The 18395-nt window shown below is 68.0% G+C and overlaps 1 protein-coding gene across 2 annotated transcripts; it reads left to right on the top strand.

Annotated features, from left to right (window-relative positions):
- The first annotated feature begins 847 nt into the window (after positions 1-847).
- Positions 848-17302, top strand: CPT1B (carnitine palmitoyltransferase 1B). 2 transcript variants are annotated; one of them, XM_063323810.1, is made up of 19 exons: positions 848-974; positions 3624-3783; positions 3878-4017; positions 4641-4812; positions 7799-7900; positions 7986-8123; positions 9095-9172; positions 9265-9372; positions 9726-9810; positions 9910-10105; positions 11291-11476; positions 11557-11662; positions 12529-12645; positions 13443-13607; positions 14441-14575; positions 15371-15523; positions 16085-16198; positions 16436-16528; positions 17134-17302. In XM_063323810.1, the coding sequence occupies exons 2-19, from the start codon at positions 3643-3645 to the stop codon at positions 17221-17223; spliced, it is 2319 nt and encodes a 772-aa protein (XP_063179880.1). In that variant the 5' UTR covers positions 848-974; positions 3624-3642; the 3' UTR covers positions 17224-17302. The 2 variants fall into 2 exon arrangements, with proteins under 2 accessions (XP_063179880.1, XP_063179881.1); XM_063323811.1 differs by lacking the exons at positions 848-974; positions 3624-3783 and having other exon boundaries at positions 3957-4017; positions 4732-4812; positions 17134-17301.
- The last annotated feature ends 1093 nt before the right edge of the window (positions 17303-18395 follow it).

The raw sequence follows: 18395 nt of genomic DNA, 5'->3' as shown, positions 1-18395 counted from the left end.
GTCCCAGCCTGGGGTGCGGGTCCCCTCCTGGGATATGAGTCCCTTCCCGGTGTCCTGGTCCCATCCTGGACCCCTCCCAGGATCCCAGTCCCGTCCCAGGGTGGCAATCCCTTCCCGGGCTGTCCATGCCTTCCTGGGGTGTCTGTCCCATCCCAGGATCCTGGTCCCCTCCTGGGCTGTCCATCCCTCCCCGGGGTGCTCGTTCCCTGTCCGGGGTGTTGGTCCCTGCCTGGGCTGCGGGTCCCCTCCCAAAGTGACACAGGTCCCTTCCTGGTGTCTCAGTCCCGTCCTGGGGTGTCCAGCCCCCCCCCAGTATCCCTGCCCCCTCCCGGGGTGTCCATCCCCTCCCAGGATCCCAGTCCCAGCCCGGGGTGCGGGCCCCCTCCTGGGATATGAGTCCCTTCCCGGTGTCCTGGTCCCATCCTGGTCCCCTCCCAGGATCCCAGTCCCAGCCCGGTGTCCCTGTCCCCCTCCCCCCGACGTGTCCATCCCCTCCCCGGTATCCCTGTCCCCCCCCGGGGTGTCCATCCCCCCGCGGTGTCCCTGTCCCCCCTCGGGGTGCCCGTTCCCCCGCGGTATCCCTGTCCCTCCCCGGGGTGTCCATCCCCCCCCGGTATCCCTGTCCCCCCCCGGCGTGTCCATCCCCTCCCTGGTATCCCTGTCACCCCCCGGGGTGTCCGTCCCACCCCCGGTGTCCCTGTCCCCCCCCAAGGGTGTCCATCGCCCCCGCGGTGTCCCTGTCCCCCCACGGGGTGTCCGTCCCCCCCCGCGGTATCCGTGTCCCCCCCCAGGGTGTCCCTCCCCGCCCCCGCAGTCCCGGTGCCCCGCGGGGGGGCGGAGCGGCGGCCGTTGCCATTTCGGGCGTTGTGGCGGGTCCCGCCCGCCGCCGGTGTCCGGTTACCGGCTCCTGGGCACGGCGGGGGCAGGAGCCGCCGTCCCCGGGGCCGCCGCCCGCCCTCCGCGCCCCCGAGCAGGTACCGAGCCCCCGGGTGGGCGGGGGGGGTCCCATCGGTGGGGGGAGGAACCCCGCGGGGGGGGGTGTGGGGGGAGCCGCACCGGGCGGGCACCCCCCGGCGCCGGGGGCCCCGCGGTCCCGCACGCCCCCCCCCCCGCCCCGCCGGCCCCCCCCGCGTCCGTGGGGAGCGTCCGCCGCACCCCCCCCCCCCCAAGCACCCTTTGTCCCCCGTCCCACGGCTCCCCGCGCCCCCGTGGGTCCCGCTGTCGCCCCCCGTCCCGCCGCCCCGGTGACCTTGTGGCCTTGGACGGGGGGGGGAGAGGACCCACGGGGGGGTCGTCCCACGGCGGGGACGGACAGGAGCCACGGGGGGGTCATCCCGCCGGCGGACGTGGGCCCCGCGGGGTCCCTGGGGGCCTGTGGGGACACGGCCGTGCCGTGACGTGCAGTGCGGGGCCGTGCCGTGCTGTGCCGTGCGTGAGTGTGCAGTGCCGTGCAGTGCTGTGCCGTGCCATGCATGAATGTGCAGTGCCGTGCAGTGCTGTGCCGTGCGTGAATGTGCAGTGCCGTGCCCTGCGGGGCCGTGCCGTGCATGACTCTGTGCAGTGCCGTACAGTGCTGTGCCGTGCAGTGCTGTGCCGTGCAGCGCTGTGCCGTGCCGTGCATGATTCTACACGGTGCTGTGCCCTGCAATGCCGCGCCATGCCATGCAGTGCCGTGTGGTGCAGTGCCAGGCCGTGCAGTGCAGTGCCGTGCAGTGCAGTGACAGGCCATGCATGATTCTACACAGTGCTGTGCCCTACGGTGCTGTGCTGTGCCATGCAGTGCCATACCGTGCAGTGCCAGTCTGCACCGTGCTGTGCCATGCAGAGCCAGGCCATGCCGTGGGTGACTCTGTGCAGTGCCCTGGTGTGCGGTGCAGTGCTGTGCAGTGCCGTGCAGTGCTGTGCAGTGCCATGCAGGGTGATTGCCTGCAGTGGGGTGCAGCGCAGTGCAGCCTGCGGCCGGGCAGTGCCACGCAGCGCGCTGCACTTCAGCGCAGGGTGATGCGGTTTAACACCGTGCAATGCCGTGCGGTGCGGTGCAGTGTGGTGCAGTGTAACGCAGTGTGGTGCGTCGCAGCGCAGAGCAGTGCGGTGTGATGTGCCACGGTATCCATGCAGTGCAGTGCGGTGCAGTGTGGTGTAACCATGTGGTGTGGTGTGGCGTAACCATGTGGTGTGGTGTGGCGTAACCATGCAGTGCAGTGTGGCGTAACCATGCGGTGCAGTGTGGTGTAGCCGTGCGGTGTGGTGTGGTGTAGCCATGCGGTGCAGTGTGGTGTAACCATGCGGTACAGTGTGGTGTAGCCGTGTGGTGCAGTGTGGTGTAGCCATGCGGTGCAGTGTGGTGTAACCATGCAGTGCAGTGTGGTGTAGCCATGTGGTGTGGTGTGGTGTAGCTGTGTGGTGCAGTGTGGTGTAACCATGCAGTGCAGTGTGGTGTAGCCGTGTGGTGCAGTGTGGTGTAGCTGTGTGGTGCAGTGTGGTGTAACCATGCGGTGCAGTGTGGTGTAGCCGTGTGGTGCAGTGTGGTGTAGCCGTGCGGTGCAGTGTGGTGTAACCACGCGGTGTGGTGTGGTGTAGCCGTGCGGTGTGGTGTGGTGTAGCCATGCGGTGCAGTGTGGTGTAGCCGTGCGGTGCAGTGTGGTGTAACCACGCGGTGTGGTGTGGTGTAGCCGTGCGGTGGAGTTCAGTGCAGTGCAGCGTAGCCGTATGGTGCAGCACGGTGCGGTGCAGTGCGGTGCAGTGTAGCGGTGTGGTGCAGTGCAGTGCAGTGTGGTGCAGCCGTAGCAGCGTGACTTGGCTCGTGCTGAGCGGCTGCCGTTTGCTTCCAGCCCGAGGACGCCCTTGTGAGGGTCCCTCCGGCTCGGGCTCCAGCAGCACCCGCGGGTGGCACCGGCTGTGCTGACACTGGAGGGTCCCCAGGGACCACAGCTGTGCCCACAGGGTGGTCCCTCCTCACCCCTCGGCTCCTGCTGCTGCAGGGACAGGGACAGGGATGGGGACATGGACGGGGAGAGGGACAGGGACAGGGACAGGGATGGGGACACAGAGGGGGAGAAGGACAGGGACAGGGACACGGTTGGGGACGAGGACATGGATGGGGACAGGGATGGGGACAGGGACAGGTTTGGGGACAGGGATGCGGACGGGGATGGGGACAGGGACACGGTTGGGGACGAGGACACAGATGGGGACAGGGATGGGGACGGGGACAGGGACAGCGTGTGCCGCGTGTGCCACGTGCCGGCGCAGGGGCAGGTGCTGCCTCGTCCTCTGAGGGCTTCACCGCAGGCAGGGGCCAGGCAGCTGCCTGCGGGGGGGGTCTGTGTGTCAGCGTCACCGTCCCCTCCCGGAGGTGGCTCTGACCCTTCCCTCAGTGGGCGCCCGGCCAGAGCCGCGTGACGGGGCCGCGGCATGCGCCCCAGGCTGGCAGGCTGCATGGCACATGGCCACGCTGGCACCGCCGCCGCCGAGGACACTGGCTGCACCGCGGCCACCGCGGGCGAGGGCACCCGCCGCCCCGCCACGGCCTCGCTCCCCGCGGTGCCAGGGACAGGCAGGGGCCCCCCTCGCCATCCCGGACGGCGTGTCCCGGGGGTGACCGTCCCCATGCTCCCCCGCAGGTGCCGGCAGATCCCCACCATGGCGGAGGCTCACCAGGCCGTGGCCTTTCAGTTCACCGTCACCCCCGAGGGCTTGGACTTCCACCTCAGCCGGGAGGCCGTCAAGCAGCTCTACCTCGCCGGCATCTCCTCATGGAAGAAGCGCTTGGTCCGCGCCAAGGTGGGCCCGGATGGGGGCAGACGGAAGGTCGGACCCCCCCCATCCCTGCCGTCCCCCCGGTCCCGGCCACCCTGACGCCTCCCTGTGCCCACAGAACAGCTTCCTGACTGGCGTCTACCCCGCCTCCCCCTCCAGCTGGATGGTGGTCGTGATGGCCACCGCCGGCTCCTTCTACTGCCAGGTTGACCCCTCCCTGGGGATGATCGCCCGCATCCGCCACTGCCTGCCCGAGAGGTGAGGGCGGGCGGCTCGGACTGGGGGGGAACCACCCCCGGGAACCATGGGCATGGTCCCACCAGCCACATTCCCTAGGGGAAACCAGCAGCCCCCATGTCCCAACCCATGAGCACGGTCCCACCAGCCACATCCCTTGGTGGGGACAAACCACCCAACCCATGGGCACGGTCCCACCTGCCACATCCCTCGGTGGGGACAAACCACCCAGCCCATGGGCACGGTCCCACCAGCCACATGCCTCGGTGGGGACCGCCCCCCCAACCCATGGGCACGGTCCCACCTGCCATGCCCCTTGGTGGGGACCACCCCACGCATCCCCCAGCTCCATGGGCACAGTCCCACCTGCCCTCTCTCCCAGGGGCACCCGCCCCACATATCCCCAACCCCACCAGCATGGCCATGGGGGCCTGCAACATCCCCTGGGGCGGGGGGTGTCCCCCCACACACATCCCTACCCCAGGGGCACAGCCCCACCTAGGGACCTCCCCTGGGGGGGGTCCCACTCCGTGTCCCCCAACACCACGGGCATGGCCCTGCATGGGGACGTCCCCAAAGGGGTCCCACCCTTGATGTCCCCCCAGCCCGTCACATCCCCCCCTCGCCCCCTCTGCCCCCCGCAGCCGCCTCCTGAGCTACGAGAGCCGGACGATGGTGAGCGCCGTGCTCTTCTCCACCGGCGTCTGGCTCTCGGCCGTCCTGCTCTTCCGGCAGGCGCTGAAGCTGCTCCTCTCCTACCATGGCTGGATGTTCGAGCCCCACGGCAAGATGAGCCGCAGCACCAGGATCTGGGTGGTGAGCGGCACCGGCACCGGCACTGGCACCAGCACCGGCCCCGGCCCCGGCACCGGCAGGGCGAGCGGTGCCGAGCAGGGTGCTGCCAGCGAGGGTGCAGTGTCTGCGCCCATGCGTGTGCACGCGTGTGTGCACGTGTCTGTGTGTGCACACGGAGGGGTGTGTGTGTGCACACGGCAGGGGGGGTGCCGGGGGGCTGGGGGGGCTGCGAAGCTGCTGCTGACGGTGGGGACGAGCCGAGCCAGCTCCGCGGCACGGAGATGGGGGAGCCGGTGGCTGGGGGGCTGCAGGCACCGGGCAGCGAGGTCGGGAGCTGCTCCAGCTGCTGTGCCCGGGGGGACAGGGACAATGGTCAGGGCTGGGACAGGGGACACTGCATGGCTGGGAGATGGACAATGGGCAGGTCTGGGACAGGGGACAGTGTGCAGGTCTGGGACAGGGACATTGCAGGGCTGGGACAGGGGACAGCATGCAGGTCTGGGACAGGGACAAGGCTCAGGGCTGGGACATGAGGGCAATGGTAGGGCTGGGACAGCCCTACCGCCTTTGGAAGAAGGGACAGGCAACTCCGGAGTACAGAGATCTCGTTAGGTTACACAGAGAGAAAATTAGGAAGGCAAAAGCCCAGCTGGAGCTCAACTTGGCCACTAAGGACAACAAAAAAAGCTTTTATAAATACATCAACAAAAAGAAAGCCAGGGAGAATCTCCATTCCCTGCTGGATGCCAGGGGGAAAGTTGCAACCAAGGACGAGGAGAAGGCTGAGATCCTTAACGCCTGTTTTGCCTCCATCTTCAATAGTCAGACCAGCTGTCCCCAGGGTGTCCAGCCTCCGGAGCTGGAAGATGAGGATGGAGCAGAACAGCCCACCCATAACCCAGGAGGACGCAGTCAATGGTCTGCTCCTGCACCCAGACGCACACAAGTCTATGGGGCCGGATGGGATTCACCCAGGAGTACTCGGGGAGCTGGCGGGAGAGCTCACCAAGCCCCTCTCCATCATTTATCAACAGTCTTGGTCAACAGGGCAGGTGCCAGATGACTGGCGGGTGGCTAATGGGACACCCATCTACAAGAAGGGTCGGAAGGAGGATCTGGGGAATTACAGGCCTGTCAGCCTGACCTCGGTACCAGGAAAGATCACGGAGAGGATCATCTTGAGCGAGCTCTCACGGCATGGGCAGGGCAGCCAAGGGCTCAGGGCCAGCCAGCATGGGTTTAGGAAGGGGAGGTCCTGCTTAACCAACCCGATCTTCTATGACCGTGTCCCCCGCCTTCTGGACGCGGGGAAGGCTGTGGACGTTGTGTATCTGGACTTTGGTAAGGCCTTTGACACCGTCCCCCACAGCATTCTCCTGGAGAAGCTGGTGAATCCTGGCATAGACAAGTGTACTCTTTGCTGGGTTAAAAACTGGCTGGATGGCCGTGCCCAGAGAGTTGGGATCAATGGGGTGAAATCCTCTTGGCGGCCGGTCACCAGTGGTGTCCCTCAGGGCTCAGTTCTGGGGCCGGTTTTGTTTAATATCTTTATCAATGATCTGGATGAGGGGATTGAGTGCACCCTCAGTAAGTTTGCAGATGACGCCAAACTGGGTGGGAGTGTTGATCTGCTGGAGGGTAGGAAGGCTCTCCAGAGGGACCTGGACAGGCTGGATCCATGGGCCAAGGCCAACTGTAGGAGGTTTAATAAGGCCAAGTGCCGGGTCCTGCATCTCGGTCACAACAACCCCAAGCAACGCTACAGGCTTGGGGCAGAGTGGCTGGAAAGCTGCCCGGCAGAAAAGGACCTGGGGGTGCTGGTGGAGCCAGCTTAACATGAGCCAGCAGTGTGCCCAGGTGGCCAAGAAGGCCAACAGCGTTCTGGCTTGTATCAGGAACAGCGTGGCCAGCAGGAGCAGGGAAGTGATGGTGCCTCTGTACTCGGCACTGGTGAGGCCTCACCTCGAGTGCTGTGTTCAGCTCTGGGCCCCTCTGTACAAGAGGGACATTGAGGTGCTGGAGCGTGTCCAGAGGAGAGCGACCAGGCTGGTGAGGGCTCTGGAGACCAGGGCATATGAGGAGAGGCCGAGGGAGCTGGGCATGTTTAGCTTGGAGAAGAGGAGGCTGAGGGGAGACCTCATTGCCCTCTACAGCTCCCTGAAAGGAGGGTGGAGAGAGGTGGGTGTTGGCCTCTTCTCCCAGGGGAATAACGACAGGACCAGAGGAAATGGGCTGAAGCTGCAGCAGGGGAGGTTTAGATTAGAGATTAGGAAGAATTACTCTACTGAAAGGGTGGTCAGGCACTGGAACAGCCTGCCCAGGGAGGGGGTTGAGTCACCATCCCTAGAGGTGTTGAAGAAACGTCTAGATGTGGCACTTCAGGGCATGCTCTAGTGGCAGAGATTGTAGGGGTTTTGTGTGTGTGTATGGTTGGGCTCGATGACCTCAAAGGTCCTTCCCGACCATGAAGATTCTATGATTTTATGATTCTATGACAGGGGAGAATAGACGGGGCCTGGACAGGGACACTGCAGGGCTGGGGCAGGGACAACGGTCAGTGTGCAGGGCTGGGATGGGGACAGTGCAGCGTTGGGACATGGGGACAGTGTGCAGAGCTGGGACAGGGAAACTGTGCAGGGCTGGGATGGGGACAATGCAAGATTGGGACATGGGGGCACTGCAGGGCTGGGACAGGGGACATTCCAGAGCTGGGACAGGGACACTGCAGAGATGGGACAGGGTACATTGTGCAGGTCTGGGACAGGGACAAGGCTCAGGGCTGGAACATGGGGACAGGGGACAGCGTGCAGGACTGGGAGATGGGGACAATGGTAGGGCTGGGACAGGGGAGAATAGACGGGGCTGGGACAGGGGACACCACGCAGGGCTGGGACAGGGACAACAGACAGGGCTGGGACAGGGACACTGCAGGGCTGGGACAGGGGACACTGTGCAGGGCTCTGCCCCGTCCCCTCTGTCCCCTCCACCCCCTCCCCATGCCCCGCAGGCGCTGATGAAGGTGCTCTCCGTCCGCAAGCCCCTGCTCTACAGCTTCCAGACGTCCCTGCCCAAGCTGCCCGTGCCCCCCGTGGAGGCCACCATCACCCGGGTAAGGGGCTGGGATGGGACGCGGGTGGGGGGGGTGGGGTGACATCGCGGTGGGATGGTGACACCGAGCCCCCATGTCCCCGCAGTACCTGGAGTCGGTGCGCCCGCTGATGGATGATGAGAAGTACGGGAAGATGGAGGCTCTGGCCAAGGAGTTCAAGGAGAAGACGGCTCCGCGGCTGCAGAAGTACCTGATCCTCAAGTCCTGGTGGACAACCAACTACGTGAGTACCCCGGGCTCCTCCGGTGCTGGAGGCGGGGGGCCGACATGTGGCGGTGGTCCCCCCCTCCCTCCAGCACCAGGGATGGTGACCCCAACCCAAGCCCAAGGTCCTGCTGTCCCACCATTATCATGGGAAGGGGGGACTTGGGTCCTCCTGGCTGCCCCAGCTGGGTCGTTAAGGGCAGGGGGTCTTGTCCCCATCCCCATGTCCCCAGCCCCATCTCCATGTCCCCAGCCCGTCCCAGTCCCTGTCCCCATGTCCCCATCTGCATCCCCATCCCCATCCCCATCCCCATCCTTATCCTTATCCCCATCCCCATGTCCTCATCCTGTCCCCATGCTGTCCCTATCCCCATCCCCATGGCCCCATCCCATGCCCGTCCCTGTCCCTATCTCTGACCCCATCCACATTTTTGTCCCCATCCCCATCTCCATGTCCCCGTCCCCATCCCCATGTCTGTAGCCCCATCTCCATGTCCCCATCCCGTCCCTGTCCCTGTCCCCAGCCCCATGTCCCCATCCTCGTCCCCATCCCTGTCTCCATCCCCATGTCCCCATCCTGTCCCCATGCTTATCCCTATCCCCATCCCCATGTCCCCATCTGCATCCCTGTCCCCATCCCCATCCCCATCTCCATGCCCATGTCCCCATCCCATCCCATCCCCATCCCATCCCTGTCCCCATCCCCATCCCCATGTCCCCATCCCTGTCCCTATCCCTGTCCCCATGCCCATGTCCCCATCCACATCCTCATCCCCATCCCCGTCTGCATCCTCATGTCCCCATCCTGTCCCCATGCTTGTCCCTATCGCCATTCCATCCCTGTCCCCATCCCCATCCCTGTCCCCATGTCCCTGTCCCCATGCCCATGTCCCCATCCCATCCTGTTCCTGTCCCCATCCCTGTCCCTATGTCCCCATCCCTGTCCCCATGCCCATGTCCCCATCCCTGTCCCTGTCCCTGCCCCTGCAGGTGAGTGACTGGTGGGAGGAGTACATCTACCTGCGTGGCCGTAGTCCTCTCATGGTCAACAGCAACTACTACGCCATGGTAAGAGGGGGGGGCCACCACTGGCATGACCGAAAACCCCACCGGGTGCCCCCCGCCCCCCCGGCACCCTCACCCGTCCCTTGTGTCCCCAGGATTTCCTCTACATCACCCCCACCCACGTCCAGGCTGCCCGGGCGGGTAACGTGGTACACGCCATCCTGCTCTACCGCCGCAAGCTGGACCGCGGGGAGATCCCCCCTGTGAGCACCGGGGGGCTGGGGGGCTTCGGAAGAGCAGGGGAGGCTGTGGGGCAGGGGTAGGGACAGGGGGGAGTCGTTGTGGGGCTGGCATGGGGTCCCAGGGCTGCTGGGGGGCTCAGAGGGGCTGGGGGTCTCAGGGACGTGGGGGCAGTCAGAGGGACGGGGGGGCATGGTGTTGCTGGGGGGCGCAGGTCTGGGAGGGTGCGGTGGGGCTGGGGGTCTTGGGGAGAGCAGGGGAGGCCGTGGGGCAGGGGTGGGGACAAGGGGGAGTCACTGTGGGGCTGCTGGGGGGCTCAGGGGGCTGGGGTGAGGGGCTCAGGCACCTGCCCCCCCCTCACGGCTGCCCCACACAGATGATGGCGCTGGGCATCGTGCCCATGTGCTCCTACCAGTCCGAGCGGATGTTCAACACCACCCGCATCCCCGGCAAGGAGACGGGTACGGGGGGGCCGGGGGGTCCCGTTCCTCCTGCGGGGTCTGTCCCGGGTGGGCTCCCGGGGCCGCGGGCTGGCAGTGACACCCGTGTGTCCCCCCCAGACACGCTGCTGCACCTGGTGGACAGCAAGCACCTGGCCGTCTACCACAAGGGCCGCTTCTACAAGGTGTGGCTGTACTACGGGGGGCAGCTCCTGCGCCCCCGCGACCTGCAGCTCCAGTTCCAGCGCATCCTGGACGACCCCTCGCCCCCCCAGCCCGGCGAGGAGCGGCTGGCGGCACTCACCGCCGGAGAGAGGTGGGCACCGCGCGCGCCCCGCGCCCCGCCAGGCGGAGCATGCCGGGGGTGCTGGGGATACTGGGGATGCTGCGGATACTGGGGATGTTGGGGATGCTGGGGATGCTGGGGATACTGGGGATGCTGGAGATGGTGGGGGTGCTGGGGATGCTGGGGATGTTGGGGATGCTGGGGATGCTGGGGATGCTGGGGATGCTGGGAATACTGGGGATGCTGGAGATGGTGGGGGTGCTGGGGATGCTGGGGATGTTGGGGATGTTGGGGATGCTGAGGGTGGTGGGGATGCTGGGGCTGCTGGGGATACTGGGAACGCTGGGGATGCTGAGGGTGGTGGGGATGCTGGGGCTGCTGGGGATACTGGGAACGCTGGGGATGCTGAGGATGGTGGGGATGCTGTGTATGCTGGGGAATTTGGGGATGCTGGGGTTGCTGGGAATGCTGGGGATGTTGGGGATGCTGGGGATGCTGGGAACGCTGGGAATGCTGGGGATGCTGAGGATACTGGGGATGCTGGGAACGCTGGGGATGTTGGGGATGCTGGTGATGCTGCGGATACTGGGAACGCTGGGGGTGTTGGGGATGCTGGGGATACTGGGGATGCTGCGTGTGCTGGGGATGCTGGAGATGGTGGGGATACTGGGGAATTTGGGGATACTGGGGATACTGGGGATACTGGGAACGCTGGGAACGCTGGGAACGCTGGGAATGCTGGGGATGCTGGGGATGCTGGGGATGTTGGGGATGCTGGGCAAGGTGGGGATACTGGGGATGTTGGGGATGCTGGGAATGCTGGGGATGTTGGGGATGTTGGGGATGCTGCCGGGGGCAGCGGGAGCAGGCGCAGGGGATGGAGGGGTTGCTCTGGGATGGGGCCCCTGAGCCCCCCATGGGTGGGGGCTGTGGTGTGTGTCAGGGCAACGGGCTCAGGGGCCTCAGTGGGACGGCGGTGTCACCAGCCCTGTGCCCCCGGGGCTCCTGGTGCCACCCTTGGGGGGGGGGGGGCTGCATGGTTCGGGGGGGTGGGCTCAGGGGGCTTCATGGGACGGCAGCATCGCCAGCCCCACGCCCTCACACCCCCGGTGCCAGACCCCGGAGCCACCCTTGGGTGGGGGCTGCAGTGGGCTCGGGGGGCTCGGCGGGTCCGGGCACGGCCATCCCCCCAGCCTGACGCCGTGGGTGCCACAGGGTGCCCTGGGCCGAGGCTCGCGCCCGCTTCTTCAGCCACGGGAAGAACAAGGCGTCGCTGGACACCATCGAGCGGGCGGCCTTCTTCCTGACGCTGGACGAGGAGGAGCACGGCTACAGCCCGGGCCGGGAGGGCTGCATGGACGCCTACGCCAAGTCCCTGCTGCACGGCCAGTGCTACGACCGGTGGGCACCCCCCCGGAACCCCCCCCAGCCTCAAACCGCCCCCCCAGCGCCCACCCTGCCCTCACCCCCCCTCCCCGCAGCTGGTTCGACAAGTCCTTCACCCTGGTGGTCTACAAGAACGGGAAGCTGGGGGCCAACGCCGAGCACTCCTGGGCTGACGCACCCATCATCGGGCACCTCTGGGAGGTAACGGGGGGGCCGGGGGGGGCACCCCTGGGCTGGGCACCACCCCCACGGGGCACCCTGGGGCTCAGGACCCCCCATTGGGCACCCCCAGTTGGGGAACCCTGTTGGGGACCCCCCCCACTTGGGCACCTCCAGTTGGGGATCCCTATGGGGCACCCGGGGCTGGGGACCCCAATGGGGCACCTCAGCTGGGCACCCCCCATTAGGCACCCCTGTTGGGGACCCCCAGGCGGGGGACCCCCATTCAGGCAACCCCCAGAGGTTGGCACCCCCACTTGGGGAACCCTGTTGGGGACCCCCAGTTGGGGACCCCTATGGAGCACCTGGGGGCTGGGCACCCCCCATTGCGCACCTTGTTGGGGACCCCCAGATGGGCACCCCCATTGGGGGACCCCCACTGGGGATCCTTATGGGGCACCCGGGGCTGGGGACCCCCATGGGGCACCCCAGCTGGGCACCCCCCCATTAGGCACCCCTGTTGGGGACCCCCAGGCTGGGGACCCCCATCGGACACCCCCAACTGGGGACCCCTATGGGGCACTGTGGGGCTGGAGACCCCCATTTTGGCAACCCCCAGAGGTTGGCACCCCAAGTTGGGGACCCCCGGGGGGCACCCCGGGGCAGGGACCCCCCAGTTCGGCACCCCCCAGCTGGGCATCCCCCTCCTGGGGACGGGGGGGTTGGAGGGGTCTGACCGGGGCGGGGGGAGCCCTGGGGCAACCTGGGGTGAGAGGGCCTGTGCCGGGGGCGGGGGGACACCATGCTGGGGGTGAGTGGGGCAGCCGGGGGGTGTGTGGGGGGGAAGGGGCGATGCCGGGGGGCTCGGGGGGGCGGTGCCCCGCACTCAGGGTCACCTCCCCCCCCAGTTCGCGCTGGGGACAGACAAATTCCAGCTGGGCTACACGGAGGCGGGGAACTGCCTGGGGGAGCCCGACACCATGCTGGCCCCCCCCCAGCGCCTCCAGTGGGACATCCCCCAGGAGGTGGGTCCGACCCCCAAGTGCCCCCTGCATGGCTGTGCGGGCAGGATCTCGAGGTCCCCTCTGCGCCCCACGGCAGCGGGGTGGGCTCTGTGCCCCCCATCACCCCCCTGCACCCCATGGCATTGGGGTGGGCTCTGTATCCCCGCCCCCAGCCTCCTGCACCCCATGGCATCAGGGTGGGCTCTCTGCCCCCCAGCAGCCCCCCACACGCCGTGGCAGTGGGGTGGGTCTCTGCACCCTGGCCACCTCCCTGTGCCCCACAGCATTGGGGTGGGCTCTGTACCCCCGCACCGGCCTCCTGCGCCCCACGGCATCGGGGTGGGCTCTGTGTCCCCCCACCATCCCCCTGTGCCCCACAGCATTGGGGTAGGCTCTGCACCCTGGGCACCCCCTGTGCCCCACAGCTTCGGGGGGGCTCTCCGCCCCCCAGCACCCCCCCACACCCCGTGGCAGTGGGGTGGGTCCCTGCACCCTGGCCACCCCCCTGCGCCCCACAGCATTGGGGTGGGCTCTGCACCCTGGGTACCCTCTGTGCCCCATGGCATTAGGGTGGGCTCTGTGCCCCCCAGCAGCCCCCCACACCCCATGGCAGTGGGGTGGGCTCTGTACCCCAGCCACCCCCCTGTGCCCCACGGCATCAGGGTGGCCTCTCTGCACCCACCCCCCCCCCCCACAGCACCAGTGCACCGGGGTCCCGTTGCCCTGCGGTGTCCCGGTGTCCCCGGCGTGTCCTCGCCCCGGGCGCCGGGGGTGGGGTGTGGTGCGGTGCCCCCCCAGCCCGTCCGTGCCTCCCGCAGTGCCGCGCCGCCATCGAGAGCTCCTACCGCCTGGCCAAGGCGCTGGCCGACGACGTGGACTTCTGCTGCTTCCAGTTCTCCCAGTTCGGGAAGGGGCTGATCAAGAAGTGCCGCACCAGCCCCGACGCCTTCATCCAGATCTCCCTGCAGCTCGCCCACTTCCGCGTGAGCACCGCCGGCCGGGACACGGGGACAGGGATGGGATGTGCACATGGAGATGGGGCTGGGGACATGCGGATGGGGACGGGGACAGGGACGGGGATGGGGACACGGGGATGGAGATGGGGACAGGGACATGGGGACAGAGATAGAATGGGGACATGGAGATGGGGCTGGGGACATGGGGATGGGGACAGGGACAGGGATGGGGATGGGGATGGGGACATGGGGATGGGACATGACGATGGTGGTGGGGACATGGGGATGGGGATGGGGACAGGGATGGGGATGGGGACATGGAGATGGTGGTGGGGACATGGGGATGGGGACAGGGATGGGGATGGGGAATGGGGACAGGGACAGGAACAGGGGTGGGGACAGACATGGGGATGGAAACATGGGGATGGGGAACACGGATGGGGATAGGGATGGGTATGGAGACATGGGGATGGGCATGGGGACAGGGATGGGGACAGGGGCAGGGATGCACATGGGGACACAGGGATGGGGATAGGGACAAGCATGGGCACAGGAGGGGGACATGGGAATGGAGACGGGGATGTGGATGGGGATGTGGGGATGGGGACGGGGATGTGGGGATGGGGATGCAGATGGGGACATGCGGACAGGGATAGGGACAGGGATGGGGATGGGGACATGGGGATGGGGACATGGGGATGGGGACAGGGATGGGATGGGGATGGGATGGGGACAGGGATGGAGATGGGGCTGGGGACATGGGAAAGGGGTTGGGCACATGGGGATGGGCTGGGGACGGAGATGAGGACAAGGGTGGGGACCAGGACAGCGTGCCGCGGTCTCACCTGGCCTCTGGGCAGGACAAGGGCTGCTTCTGCCTCACCTACGAGGCCTCCATGACGCGGCTCTTCCGCGAGGGCCGGACGGAGACGGTGAGGTCCTGCACCGCCGAGGCCACCGCCTTTGTGCGCAGCATGGTGGACGCCCATCAGACTGTGAGCAACGCAACGGGCTCTGGGGCTCCAGCCCCGCAACCCCTCCCCGGACTCCCCCAGCCCTCGGCTCCCTCCTGCCGTCCCCAGCCGCGTCCCTGGTGGCCCCATCCCCCGGGAAGGTCCCCGTCCCTCAGGGATGTCCCCTTTCCCTGTGGAGGTCCCCGTCTCTGGAGGAAGTGCCTGTCTCAGGAGAAGGTCCCTGTCTCCACAGACACCCCCGTCCCTCACAGAGGGTGGGTCCCTCTCCCTCATGGTGGCCCTTGTCCCTTGGGCAGGTCCCTGTCTCTGGCAGATGTCCCTGTTCCTTCCAAACATCCCCATTCCTGGAGAAAGTGCCCATCTCTGGAGGAGGTCCCCATCCCTCGGGGAGGTCCCTGTCCCTCAGGGAGGTCCCCATCCTTCATGGAGGTGCCCATCTCTGGCAAACCTCCCTATTCCTTGGGCACGTCCCCATTCCTGGAGAAAGATCTCCTGAGGAGGTCCCCATCCCTCAGGGAGGTCCCCATCCCTTGAGGACATCCCTGTCCCTGGGAGAAGTCCCCATCCCTTGGGGACATCTCCATCCCTGTGGAGGCCCCCATCTCTTGGGGACATCTCCGTCCCTGGGAGACATCTGCATCCCTCAGGGACATCCCCGTCCCTGTGGAAGTCCCCATCCCTCAGGACCATCTCCCCCAGCGCTGCGTGGCCGTTGTGTCCCCTGGGCAGGACTGGGGATGCCCCGTCCCCTGCAGAGCCCCGGGGTGGCGGGTTGGGGACAGTGTCCCCCGTCCCTGAGCCCAGCTGTCCCCGCAGCGAGCCGAGCGCCAGCGGCTCTTCAAGCTGGCGGCCGAGAAGCACCAGCACATGTACCGCATGGCCATGACGGGCGCCGGCATCGACCGCCACCTCTTCTGCCTCTACGTGGTGTCCCGCTACCTGGGGGTCCAGTCCCCCTTCCTGGCCCAGGTGAGCCCGCGGGGACGGGGACGCGCGTGGCACACGGGACACCGCGCGGGCAGCGGGGTGCAGGGGCTGCGCTGCAGTGGGGGCCGTGCCGTGGGCAGGGGGGGCAGAGGGGGCACAGCGGGGTGCAGGAGGGTGCAGGGAGGTGCAAGAGGGTGAAGCGGGGTGCAGTGGGGTGAAGTGGGGCACAGTGGGGTGCAGGAGGGTGCAAGGGGGTGCAGGGGGGCACAGGGGAGTGCAACGGGCTGAAGCAGGGTGCAGCGGGGCGCAGTGGGGCATAGTGGCGTGCAGTGGGGTGCCGTGGGGTGCAGTGGGGCGCAGTGGGGTGCAGGGGGGTGCAGGAGGGTGAAGCGGGGTGCAAGGGGGTGCAGGGGGTACAAGGGAGTGCAAGAGGGTGCAGGGGGGCACAGCGGGTCGCAGTGGGGTGCATTAATGTGCATTGGGGCACAGTAGGGTGCAGGGGGATGCATTGGGGTGCAGTGGGGTGCAGTGGGGCGCGGGGGGCTGCAATGGGGTGCAGTGGGGCGCAGTGGGGCGGAGTGGCACAGCCCCCGGTGCGTGCAGGTGCTGTCGGAGCCCTGGCGCCTCTCCACCAGCCAGACGCCGCAGCAGCAGCTGAAGGTTTTCGACCTGGACAAATACCCCGACCACGTCTCCACCGGCGGCGGCTTCGGCCCCGTGAGCGGCCGGGGGGGCCGGAGGGGGGCTGGGGGGGGCAGCGAGGCTGGGGGGCAGTGGGGAGGGCAGGGGGGCAGGGGCAGGAGTGAGGGCCCGTAGCCCATCTCCCGCCGTGGCTCTGGGGTGAGCAGTGCCCCACAGCAGGTGCCCCCCCCGGCCCATGGCCCAGGCGGGTGCCCGGTGCCCCCCGGGGGGTGCTGTGGCCCCCCCTGACACCCACCCCAACCCCCCCCGCAGGTGGCGGACGATGGCTACGGCGTCTCCTACATCATCGCCGGGGAGAACCTCATCAACTTCCACGTCTCCAGCAAGTTCTCCAGCCCCGAGACGGTGAGAGCCCCGGGGCGGGGGGGGCCTGGGGGGGTCCCCCGAGTGTGGGGCTGGGGGCTCGCGGGGGGCTGCAGGTGCCATCCGTCCCGCGGGGACTCCTCTGGGCTCCCCATGGGGCTGGGGCAGCCCCCCCGACCCTGACCCCCCCCCATCCCATCCCAGCCCCTCTCCTCTGGGACTCCCACCCTGCCGTGTCCCAGTGTCTCTCCTCTGGGACCCCCCACCCAACTGTGTCCCAGCTCCTCTCCCCTGGGACCCCCCACCCCATCCCATCCCATCCCATCCCAGCCCGTCTCCTCTGGGACCCCCACCCCACCGTGTCCCAGTGTCTCTCCTGTGGAACCCCCCACCCCACCATGTCCCAGCCCCTCTCCTCTGGGACCCCCCACCCCATCCCATCCCATCCCAGCCCGTCTCTGGGACCCCCACCCCACCACATCCCAGCCCCTCTCCCCTGGGACCCCCCACCCCACTCCAGGCTCCTGGTGCTGCCCACGCAGGACCTGCCAGGGGTCCCAGGGCGCAGGGGGTGCCCCGGGGGTGGCGGGGGGGTGCAGGTCCTGCTCTCGGAGGGGGGGCCGTGCCTCACGGGTGCTGCCCCGCAGGACTCGAAGCGCTTCGGGAGGAACATCCGTCAGGCCATGCTGGACATCGCCGAGCTCTTCGACAAACAGGGCGAGAAGGCGAGGAAGTGAGGGGGGGTCAGACCCCCGCCTGGGGGGGCACATGGAGCCGGGGCCAGCGGGGGCCGCTGCGAGCCCCGGTGCTGGGTGAGCTGGGGGGCGGGTGGGGGGGTGCAGCGGGGGCGTTGCTGCTCTGTACATGCTTCCAATAAAGGCTGTTGGTGTGAGACCCCCCCCGCCTCCCCGCGCCGCGCCGCGCCTGCCGTCGGGCTGGGGACCCCCGTGTAGGGCAGGGGCACCCCAGGCTGGGGACCCCCACATCAGGCAGGTTCACCCTGGGCTGGGGACCCCTGTGTCCCCATGGGGTTCCTGGCAGCGTCCCAGCAGCCGTCAGGCACCGGGCAGAGGGTGCCAGCAGCGGGTGCGTCAGCGGCTCCTTGGGCGCCGGATGAAAGGTGCCGTGGGACGGTGACCGGTGAGCCGTGGGCGCCGGTGAGCTGTGCCCACCAGTGACCGGTGAGCCATGGCCACCAGTGAGCTGTGCCCGCCGGTGACTGGTGACCAGTGAGCCATGGGCGCCAGTAAGCGGGGACCGGTGAGCTGTGGGCACCAGTGAGCCAGTGACCAGTGAGCCATGGCCGCCGGTGAGCGGTGAGCCGTGGGCGCTGTCTGCCTGCGTGTGGGTGACGGTGGGTGTGCAGCGGGGCACGGCGGCAGGGATGGACGCTGCGCAGAGCCCCTGGGCCGTGTCCGGCACGGCGAGACGCCTCACCCCGTGCAGCGCCTGGCGGATGCTGGCAGCCACCGTCACCCTCCTCCCACACCCACCCAGCCCGGCACAGCCCCCCAGCACCCACGGGCAGGGGGCAGCCAGCACGGGGCCTCTCGGCAGGCGAGGGGCCAGGCTCGGAGCCCCCCACCACGGGCACGTCCTCAGCCCGGGGTGCTCCGGCTCCGGGACCCAGGCTGAGAGCCCACCCGGCACCCACCCCCTGCCTGCACCCCCTGACTGCACACCCTGCCTGTACATCCCTGCCTGCACACCCTGCCTGCACACCCCTGCCTGCACATCCCTGCCTGCACCCCCTGCCTGCACCCCCTCCCTGCACATCCCTGCCTGTGCATCCCTGCCTGCGCATCCTGCCTGTACATCCCTGCCTGCATGCCCTGCCTGCATCCCCTCCCTGCACCTCCTGCCTGCACACCCTGCCTGCACGCCCTGCCTGCACCCCCTGCCTGCACAT

The sequence above is a fragment of the Chroicocephalus ridibundus genome, chromosome 1, assembly GCF_963924245.1.
Source record: "Chroicocephalus ridibundus chromosome 1, bChrRid1.1, whole genome shotgun sequence".
NCBI lineage: Eukaryota > Metazoa > Chordata > Aves > Charadriiformes > Laridae > Chroicocephalus > Chroicocephalus ridibundus.
This window is presented reverse-complemented; position numbering and strand designations above follow the sequence as displayed.

Coding starts and splice junctions, on each gene's coding strand:
- CPT1B (XM_063323810.1), top strand. CDS start 3,643: ATGGCGGAGGCTCACCAGGCCGTGGCCTTTCAGTTCACCGTCACCCCC. Junction 4,018..4,640: donor CGCCACTGCCTGCCCGAGAG/GTGAGGGCGGGC, acceptor TGCCCCCCGCAG/CCGCCTCCTGAGCTACGAGA. Junction 16,529..17,133: donor AGTTCTCCAGCCCCGAGACG/GTGAGAGCCCCG, acceptor GCTGCCCCGCAG/GACTCGAAGCGCTTCGGGAG.